At 39.7% G+C, this 10,987-nt stretch overlaps 1 protein-coding gene across 2 annotated transcripts in view; it reads right to left on the bottom strand.

Annotated features, from left to right (window-relative positions):
- Nucleotides 1-411: 411 nt before the first annotated feature.
- The window catches only part of UVRAG (UV radiation resistance associated), a 99,504-nt gene continuing 88,928 nt past the window's right edge, over nt 412-10,987 (bottom strand). The window contains exon 15 of one of the 2 annotated variants that reach the window (XM_009566423.2): nt 412-4,104. In XM_009566423.2, coding sequence (XP_009564718.2) covers nt 3,399-4,104 — 706 coding nt within the window. In that variant the 3' untranslated portion in view covers nt 412-3,398. The remainder of the gene's footprint in view (nt 4,105-10,987) is intronic. The other variant, XM_054085909.1, reaches the window with a different exon arrangement.

Genomic DNA, 10,987 nt, shown 5'->3' with positions numbered 1-10,987 from the left:
CGACTGTTCGAGGGGAACATAAGCTTTTTAGGCAGACATATGTTGCTTATTAGCTTGGATCACAGAAGGTGCTGGATGAGTAGCAGTGCCTCCCTGATGAGGGAACACAGCATTTCCACTATCCATAAACATTTTGTAAATCCAGCTGTCTCCCGGCTCCACCATATGCTGTTTTTTCAGCTGCGTGCCATCTTTTTTGAAGGAGCATGGAAAAGAACTGCAGTACCATCTCATGTGAAGTAGGATGTGGAACCAGCAAGGCAGTCAGGTCTTCTAGCAAATCCTCCTGCCCAAATACACACATTTGGACCAGTATGGGCTTGATAAACAATAAGCTAAAGAGTTTGGGGGGCTGAGGAGGACATTGTGGTTCAAATTGGGCTTGTAAAGAAAACAAACAGACAGGAGCCATTAAGAGAAAACACACAAGTTGAGAGATACTAATCAGTTTTATTTTATAAATACAGATGAGCTTTCCCGCGATTACCAACATAGTTTTAATGTGTCATTTACTATGGGATATTCTGGTTTTGCTTATTTCAAATACCTGGTCAAGCAAGGATAAGCCAATGCTGTTGCGCTTGCTAGAAAAATATAGTGGGATATGATCTTCCAAAACTAATATTCTCAAAAAATCTTAGGAATTCCTAGTGAGGGGAAGAGATTGCAATGAAATGTTTTCTCCACTTGAAGACATTTGCAGACATTTAACAGTGTCACAGCTGTGCAGGAACTGAAACGCTCTTGACAGTTTAAAGCACAGTGTGAAATATCATCTCACCTTCAAACCTACTATTTGTTTCTCTCCCACTACGTTATTTTCAAAGTAATTTACGGTAAGGGAAAAAATAATCACAAAAAAGAAAGCCATGAGGTGGCTGCAGCCTGTACAATCTCTCATCCTCACAGCAACAAGAAGTTTGTCAATGCTTTATTTAGCCCTACAATGCTGCCCCACTTCACACCACCTTCTATAAGGAAAGCGATGGAAGTGGAAGAGAAACATAGGGACAGTTTAAGGCCTACTAAAGATACATCCATAGAAAGCCTGTCAAAGAAGCTTAGTGTGACAGATGCAGAAATCAACCACGGTGTTTGACACATTAACAATTACAGGGTTCAAACAGGAACAGCAACACAACATCCAGGAGGAAAACTAGATTTCATTTGGTCGGGTGCAACCTGAGAAAATGTGCAACTAATGAACAAAAATATCCAAACTCCCGCTGATGCTCTACAGACCTAATTTCATGTGTCACTTAATTGCACTGAGACGCTCTGTGTTTGCCTACAACACACAGCGACTTCACAACTACTCTTTGGGTTGCTCTGAAAAGTCACCACCACACACAAGCGAATGCCTTTTATTACAGAGGAAAAAGTGTGCCTACAAACATAAGGTCTGCGCTGCTTTGAGCGTGCCAGATCCAATCTCATTGGGTGCACAACTGACTCAGCATTACCAAATTCCACTTGAAATCATACTGCTATCAGAACATGGCAAGACACATCCATAGGACTGAGTATCTTATGCTCACATCATTACTAAGCACTATGCTTTCAGTTCTTCATTTCTGGCTCTCAGTATACCAAAGGGCAAGGAGAATTTCCTACCTATCTCTTCTCAAAGATGATGGCAGTGCTTTAAGCTGCTACAGCATTTCCTTTAGGGAAGGTTTTCATGAGGTTAGAACACGGGAACTTATTCAGGGTGAAGACACTTATGAATGTGTCCAACTTCACACTCAAGTTTGCACCTGGAATCATGTTCAATGCCTAACAGACTCATGGTCTCTACTTCCGAGCACTTCCATCTAGCACATCGTACTGGGACAGACCCAAGATAATGAATCGCTGTGGAAAGGCTTGATCCAACAACTCAATTGCAGACACAACCGTTAAAAGCTAACAGAAGAAATGTGAATATAATTTTAATACAATCATTAAGGTGTTACCGGAGAAATGCGTATTCTACAACAGTGCTATTATGTATATTGGTTCTCACATACACGTCTTGTTTTGACAACAGATAGTTTGAGATTATACATATCCACGTTTTAAAAAGTTAATTTAGGCTAGCCTTACAGTGAAGTTAGGAAAAAGACTAAGTCCTTGGTTCAAAAGAAAGCATAGACCAGGGAGAAAAAAAAAGCCAGGCATGATGAAGTGTTTTTTATTCTGCTATATGTTTTTATATTGAAGAGCTCAAAACCGAGCCCAAATTCTTGGGTATACAATATAGAAAGCAAGAGCAATGAAATCCAAACTGAAACAAATACCAGGAATCACAAAGCAGGCTGCAAATTGCTTTCCCATTAGTGCAGCTGAACACATGTGCCAGTGGTAACCTACCCAACAAATAGCACCTCCAGCAAACTGCTGGAAGTTTCCTCCTTTAAAGTACAGATGCTTAAAAGGATATTAATTTAGATGAATAATGTTAGGTGCCTCCTTTCTGCAGAGGGTGGAGCAATTCCACAAATTCGCCTAATTCCAAAGTGCTGACTGCATTTTCAGTCTGGGTTTTTATGAAGATGCCTGAAGTGCCTCACAGCACGCTGTCTACATTAGACACCTCAAAGGGTGACAGCTGAACCCCTGTTATGTAGTTCATTCTTTAGGTCTCTTCTGATGAGGTCTGTGCCCACTAAAGCAGGGAACGGTTAGGCTGAGATTTTTATAAGAACCTTAGAGGCAATTTAGTCCTCAAGGCTTCTACCACATACAATGAGTATGGAAGAAAGGAGGGGAAAAATGTCATTTCTGACTAATCAGGTGCAACAAAACTGCAGATCACACAGGTGCTCATTCTCCGGCAAGTTTACACCATCAACTGAAGACCCATCAGTGCAAACTAGAACTTCAAAGGCTACAGAGCACAGCCAAGAGAAAGCTGTCCAATTATAACAAATTCATGGTATTTCTGTAACACTGACTACATTGCTCAAGGAAACATAGGAGCACATGGGAGAAGGTAAAGAGGTCTTACCATAAATGGCAATTTATGGTATTTTTAAATTAATTTTTTTCCTGAAAAGATTAAAATAAATTTAACTCTAAATAATAATTAAGAAATTAAAAAATATTCATAGAAAGGCCTGATGAGCACTAGAAGTTGTTTCCAGAAAGCCTTTATAAATGGATTCCAATGCCTAAAAAAAAATTTTTAACGTATTACAAATACCAGACATCAGAGGACTGGAAGCAGAATAAAAATTTACCTGGCCTGTGAACATACCATGAACCTGTGTTGTCGTGCTCAAGTACATTTGTCTAACACCATAGGAACAGCTTTAACTTTTTTTATTTATAATTAATATAAAGAATAAGTGCAATTTTATCTCTATTCCAGATCACTGGTTTCACCTCAATGTCTGCTATCAAATCCCTGTCCAAGCTCACTTGTCTGAACTTTTACGCGGTCTGCGGAAGCTGGACATGTTTTCATTCAGTGCATAGATCCTTCGAGAGAACTCCTCAAACTCTCCTAGGACTTGTTCATCACACTCTACTGCCACGGCATGCTCCACCGGGATGGAGTTAAAGTCTTCTAGCTGATCCCCTGTGCTGAACCCCGTTGCCTCCATCCCCATGATCTCCTCTGCTTGCTCCACGGTGCAGCAAAGGACAGGGCCGAGCGAGGGACGAAGCTCACAGGGCTGCTCATTGCTTGCAGTGCCAGAACACTCACCAGGCAGAAACACCCCATTTATTGCACTAGTATGTCCTGGGAAAGACTCCTGCCGGTCTTGGGTATTGTTTAGACTCCTCCCATTTTCTCCATTTAGATTGGTGCACAAGTCCTCACTTTTCTTGGTATTTCCTTTTGAGGAATCCATAGAGGTATCCAAGGAAGAAGATATTGATCCAGGTTTTTTATCTAACTCTCCTACACAGGCTGTGATGGCAACAGGCTGTGTTAAAGCAGAGTTGTAACTAGGAGGAGGAGTTTTGTGCTGTAGTCTCTCATTTCCTGTGCTGGCTCGTTTTCGGAGTCCTTTATCTGGAGAAGGAAGCCCAGTAGAAAAGCCAATATCCAATCTGCCAACACTAGAGCTCTGTCTCTTTGGAACGGGAATGGCACTGGATGTGTGGTGTCGATCACTATAAAAGAAGGAAAGGATAAATCACAGCTGTCAGGCATACTCATGAGCAATGCAGATGTTTAACCAAAGGCTGAAGCAATTATTTTATCACAACCACGGGCTCCATTTGGCCAACTACTTGTATCCTAAAGTGCTAATACCCCAAATGTGTTTAATGCTGCATGAACTACAGAAGACACCCCAGAGGAGAGCTTTACTGAAAGCCAGTAAGATAATGTAGGAACATTTACAAAGCTCCATGGTTTGAAGAGTCAGTCACCCAAGAAACCACCACGTTATGTTAATTCATACTGTTAACACCATTTTATTGTACCAGGCTGTACTTTATGAATTATTACTGTTGACCGTACATTTATGTATTTATGGCCTGTACTGGACCATCATAAAAATCTTCAAAAGCGAGTAATACTGGTCGAATCCTCAAAAAGTGACTTCTTCTGACAGTGGACTTTCCTGACAGCTGCCCAAAGGAGAAAAAACACACTAACTTTGCTATTTACAGAGGATTTTTTTTTTTCCCCCAGATCATCTGCTTTTCTGTGCCAATTGTTACAAAATTTTTTGGACAAGCATCAGCCTTGGTTTCTTCAGGAACATGAACTAATCAAGCTTACTTTACAAGTTTGATTTTACTGTTTAATACAGTTCCACAAACCACTTGCACTGTCTCAGGGTCTACAATTTGGAACATCCGCTTTACATCATCTGGGGTGTGCTATGTTAATTTTCCTTCATCAGCTCAATCCTTATCCAAATATAATCACGATCCTATATGCAAATAGTATGCTGTACATGAACTTAAGCAACCTGTCCATTTCCTTCAAATCTAAAAAGAAAGAAAAATACAGCTACTATTGATCCACTGAATCCATAACTCCAAGATTCAACTGCTATCAGTATAAGTCTCCAGCATTAACTCCATTTAAAAGAAACTCCTACGCAAGGCCTGATATATTTTGGGATCTGTCTTGCAAGCGAAAATTATGGAACAGCAGTTATGAGTGGATCCTAGCATGGATCCTTTTCCACATTATTTTTCTTTTCGTGCTTTCCCTTTGTAAATGGGATAAGCCATATTGCAAGAAGTCCCTCTGTGAAAAATAAGCATTCCCACGGGAGGGCAGTGTGGTGGACTACCACTCTTTAATTTCCTCTCCCATCTTACCTCCTCCCAGGCTGCCCCTTAATAAGCATGTAGGAGTTCCATCTCTTCCATAAAAATCTCAAATTACCTTAAGGAAAAGCTGCTTTTCAGAATTTACAGTTGCAGACAGTGAAGTATAAAGATAAGTGCCACACATGTAGCTAGCAGCAAAACCATCAACTTTCTTCTTAGATTTCAACTGTTGTTTCAGACCTTTTTAATGCAAACTCTGCATAGTGTTCCAGCTTTGTTTGCAAAGCTTTGGAGCATTCTTAACAAAAGGTGACAAAACAAAAAGCAGTATGCCCCACAGATGCTACCAGGTGCTGTATATGTGGTCTTGGAGACTAGCCCTCAGATCTCTTCCTGACCAGAAACTTGAAAATACTTCAACTAACCCCTACACAATCATCTGTTTATTTTTAAAATGAACAAGAATCTGAGGCAGGACACTTCTGAACTTTACCTCAGCAATGAACACCGCAGAAATATTGGGGATGGTCCCTTTTCCCCTTGCCTTCTTGCAGCTTAGTGCTTTCAGCTTTGATTCAGAAAAAGTAAACAAATACTTCCTATAAATTGTTTCATTAGATTCTGTTTACCTTAAATCTTAGCTAAGAAACTTTTCACATTTCTTCTAGGTTTGCTTAATCTTCCTTAAAAAAGGAGCACAGGAAATAAAAAAGAGCACTATGTTTTCAGCTTTAACAGTAAAACACAGCAAAACGTGGTATTTTGCCCTGCATAAAGTTCTTAGAAAACTTACAATTAAATTGTAAGCTTTAGAATTTTAACCAAAGTCCAAGACGTGCATATATTCACCAAGCATTCAAGAGACTTCTCTGTGTCCAAAGGAATACCATTTCACATTTATGTGAGCTAATTCCTCAAGGACAAGTGATAATTCATTACTACAGGTCAGTGTTCACACCGTAAGACACTGTGCAAATAAGTAGACAGTGCTTTTCAGCACAAGGTATCTAAAGTTTTGCTGCCTTTCCCATTCCAGACAGAGAGAGGTTGCAGAACTGAATTATCTCCTTCCTACTTGGATGAGACAGCATGCAGCACTGTGATTTGCATGTCTTGCCAAAGAGATGTGGCAAGATGCAGGAAAGGCCTCTTTCCTTCCTCCTCCTTACAAAACTGAGCCTGAAGTGCAGCCTGCGACCAGACTTGCTGCTAGGAGAAGTCTAAGCCTGTCAAAAGTCCTGAGATGTACAACAGAAAACCTCAAGGCAGGAGAGCTATGAGCTTTGTGCTACAAGGGCTTGGATATGTTTACTGAGCTGATCCATCTCACCTCATAGCTGTGAATGTAGGAGGCTCAAAAGAGAGAAAGGCAAAGAGGAGAGATTGGTTCTGTGCACAGTCTGGTATTTTAGGTTGGATAAAAACTCTGGTGCTGAAGTTTGCTTTGTTTCGTTTGTACTGTGCTGTCAGTTAAAGGTCCAATGGGCAACACACATGCTTTTTGCAGCTCTAGAATGTGCTCCTAAGTCTGGATCTATTTGACAAGTTAATTGTCTAATACCATTTAAAACAGTGAGCGAGTATGTTGAAAAAGAAAGCGGGGTATATGAGAACACCATTCTCATATAAGCTCCTTCCCAAAAGGAATGCACTGTTCCCAGACTGATTCCAGTATTACATTCCCTGCAACAATAAAGATAAAAATAATTCTTCTTGGTTTCTATCAAGATGTCAGGGATGAGTCAAACAGAAATGTATTCCTGCTGAACTGGAACTCAGGAGGGCTGCAGATTCCAGAGAAACGGCCCCACACATTTGAGATAAAAAGCAAGACTAGGAACAGATAAAGTAATGCAAGATGTACAGGCAAAAAAAGGGGAATTTTTTTCCACATGTACAACAGATGGCAGATGCATAGATGCATCATGTTAGTTGCTCTGTAAAGTATCTTCTGCAGAAGGAAGAGATTGACAACAAACCATCAGATCTGCAACAGCCTGTATAGCAGTGGGGGCTTCCTACTTCGTGACTAAGGCACAATGACAAGAAGGGTTTATAGGAAATTCTGCCAGTTCTCTGGATTTTATTCCACCATCCACAGCCCTGAGACAGGCATTTAAGACACTAAAATCTAATCCAAGAAATTTTTCAAGCTCTACCTTTTGGTTCTAAGCATAGGTGTTTCTCAAAATAATCACAAGGATATCTACTCTTTCACAGTATTTCAGCGATAAAAGTTCTTGCCTGAAATATAAGCAGTCAGAAGAGGGTCCAAACAAGTTACACGGTGGCCTACAGACAGATTTGGATTGGGTCGTCCTGTGGAATATATCACCTTGCAGCACAAGATGCAAGATCTCACAACAGTACCAGGTATCTCAGATGAGGAGGATGCATAGGAAAAGACCAGAAAGCAATCCCAGGTTTAATCATAGCTCCTGAAGCTGCAGAGGCACACCATTGTGTAAAATGCAAGTAATTCTTGGAGAGATTAAACCCAAGGCAAAGCCTCTTCACCATCTGAATGAGTAATACCTACTTATTTGTTGTGCTGAACTGTGCTTCAAACTTGTTCAAATTCATTTCTCTTAGATCAAACTCTTTAAAGGGCAAAGACTTAAGTACGACACAAGATTGTCTAATAGGCACACCCCAAATCATCATCAGCAAGTACTAATCAAGCCAATTTAGGCACAACAGCAACTTTTCCATGCAGCAGCAGAAGAAATTAAAGTGTGTGCACAAACCAAGATGAAAACTGTGGTGCACAATTAGCTCAAGAGAAGAAGCTCTACAAACCATTCCGGTGGGCACGTAAATTTCAGTTCCTCCTAAAAAGAAACATGCCTAAATTCCTTTGTGAGTCTAAGCATTACAGACAGGCAAGCGAGTGAGAAATTAATTAGTTTGCAGGACCAGAAGAGTTTTTAAACAGCTTGTTATGGCAAGGCTATTCAAGCTGACATGTTATGTATTCCCGAACAATACCTCTTTAGTCCAGCAGCCAAAAAGTGTGTTCCCTTCCTTAGTAAGCCGAACTGGCAGAATGATCTATACTAAGTGATCTAACAGCCCAAACACAGCAGCAACACAAAGCCAATCTCCCTCGACTACAAAGTAACTTCCCAGTGAATAAGAGTACATAAGGGCTGCCCCATAGGGCAGTAAAGCAGGAATGATCTTCATTTATCACAGAAGCATCTAATGAATTAGAACAAAAAACATTTGCAGCCTGGTTCCTTAAGTTACATGCAACGAAATGGACCTTACTTAAGACTGCAAAACCAGGTTTTAAGCTGGAGACATACGTGGGCAGATTTCTGAAACTGTCCATTGCTGCCAATAAATATGAATATGATGGAGTTGGCTTCACTCGGGAATAATGTGGGGATAACAGCCCAAATCTGAGAAATCAGGAATGAAGTCAACAGAATAGCTTAACTGCTTATCAAATAGTATCCAAGGCATTTAGATGAAAGTAAATACGAATCAAAGACTTTGAAGATCAGCCATCTAAAAGTTCGTTGCCCAGGCTCCTTCCACAGTCACTGGAAAAAGAAAACTAGCACTGGCAACAAGGTTGGATAACAGCCTATTGACAACCATTCATGATCAGTGGACAGTGACCCTCTCAAGATGCCTCTTCTTGGCCACAGATGCAACCTAGGCAACTAGTGCAGGCTGAATGGTGAGCGTCTAGAAGGCAAACATGAGAAGATTAATAACTCTCTGTATACTTTTAGGTAGAATAAAAGTCATAGTCTTGCAGGAAAGTAAAATAAAAACAAAATGGCTCTAGGAACAGTAAATTAAGCAGCTAAGTTGAGGGGTCTTTCCTTGTTCCATCACCTCTCTCCAGGTGAGAGGGAGAAGTCAAATTGAGGTTTTTGGTTCAAAATTAATCTTTACAGAGAAGCACAAAGCTCAGAAATACAAAGTTGTTATTAATCTTCATGCAAACAAGCAGTTGACAGAGGGTGTCTATTGTACCTGCATATTCCATGAGGAAAAAGTCTGTACTGTTACCAGAATTCATAGCATCGCGTGATGGTAAAGTCCAGAGAAAGATGCTTTATCACAGCTCACAGAATTAATAAAATATATATTAAAAAAACAAGTCACATTGGAAAGTAAGATCCAGTTGCCCAGAAATGTTAAGACACTCTAAGATATCACTACTAGTGAAAAGAGTTTGACTTGTAGGCACGTAGCCCTTTACTCTAAGGTACAATCTTGACCTGAACTACTAGAGTTGAGCTGGTTCAGCTTCCAGCCACAATTACTTGGTCAATCTCCTGAGACAACAAACAGATGTGGATATCTGTCCAAAAAGAACAGCCTGCAACTAGTGGAGTAGAAAAATTAATTTGATGAACTGTCATCAGGCTTTAATGACTTTTGGTCATCAAGTTGGATCAGTCTAGAACTGGTTACACACAGGAGAACAACGAACTGCTCTCAGGAAGTAAGACTTCTAAATTTGAAAAAAAAAGAGAAACCTCAGATTAATTGGACATTATAGATAACAGAATTACATCATCACCCATCTCAATGCTTCAATTGCACACAGAAATGTCAAAAGACAATTCATATTAGTCTAACATAAGCTGTAATTGTTAACTGCCAGCAAAACTATGAAGTAGTTGTTTTATCCCCAAAATATTAGTTTTCACCAGTCAATAATTACTCCATTTGGGCATGCTTACAGACCTAAGGCACAAGACACAGACTCTGTGCTGTAAACAGGCGAGATAAAGTGACTGAAGTAGGAAACAAATATTTCTAAAGTTGTCTTCTTAGTAAACAGATTCTGGTGGTAATTTGTTTGCAGTTTTGATAAAGTTTCTTCATTTATATTCACATATGATTATTTAATCTGTCTGCAAGGGGCTCACAGAAACTGTAAAGCACTATGAGAGACAGAATACAACTCACAGGCTCAAATATGTATCTTTTCCTCTCCACAAAATGTTTCCTCTGAGGAACATTACTGGATCACAGCTGGTCAAAATACTAAATCTTGATTGTCTGGCCAAAAGCCAAAATCCACAGCTACAGTTCTTTGGTATGAGAATACTTTAAAAAAATAACTTAAACAGCATTTGATCTTTTTTGTTGCAAACTATGACCTCATAGCTGTAAGAACGCTAAATGAAGGTGTTTAAGTTGGTTTATAGCCATCTGAAATGTTTGAAGCTCCAAGCACAGCTCCAAGCCAATATCATGTCAACTGTGCTAAAAAGCAATAATAGTTTCTCACCTTCTTAGAGATTACTGGTTAAATAACACACAATAGTGACAGGACTGCAAAGAGAGGCTGCCAATAATGAAGTTAAGGTGAAATTGCATCTTTTGGCAACTAAGAAATTCCAACATGCTTTTGAAAAAAAAATATTCTTCATAAATTAGGCTACCAGAGTTTTCTTAACTCAAACAGTAAGTTTTAGGCTCCTCTTGAATCTAGCAGTATATGAATCCAGACATACCTTTGAAACACAAATTTAAGCCTTGGCATTCAAGTATTTTTGGGTAAAGCTTTTAAATGCAAACTCAAAAAGACATCTCCCTGGCTACAGACAAGACTTTCTTAAGAAGTATCTCATATTTGCCAACATTAGATGAGGTTATTGTCTAATCTATTCACTAGGAAAAAAATCTCCATCTCACTGGACTGCTCAAGTTTGCAGTGTGCTCTCTTTACCTTCCTTTAATAATCACAAATACCATCCCTCAAAAGTTAGACAGAGTAAATAAAATTAAGCTG

Source organism: Cuculus canorus, chromosome 1 (assembly GCF_017976375.1).
Source record: "Cuculus canorus isolate bCucCan1 chromosome 1, bCucCan1.pri, whole genome shotgun sequence".
Lineage (NCBI taxonomy): Eukaryota > Metazoa > Chordata > Aves > Cuculiformes > Cuculidae > Cuculus > Cuculus canorus.
This window is presented reverse-complemented; position numbering and strand designations above follow the sequence as displayed.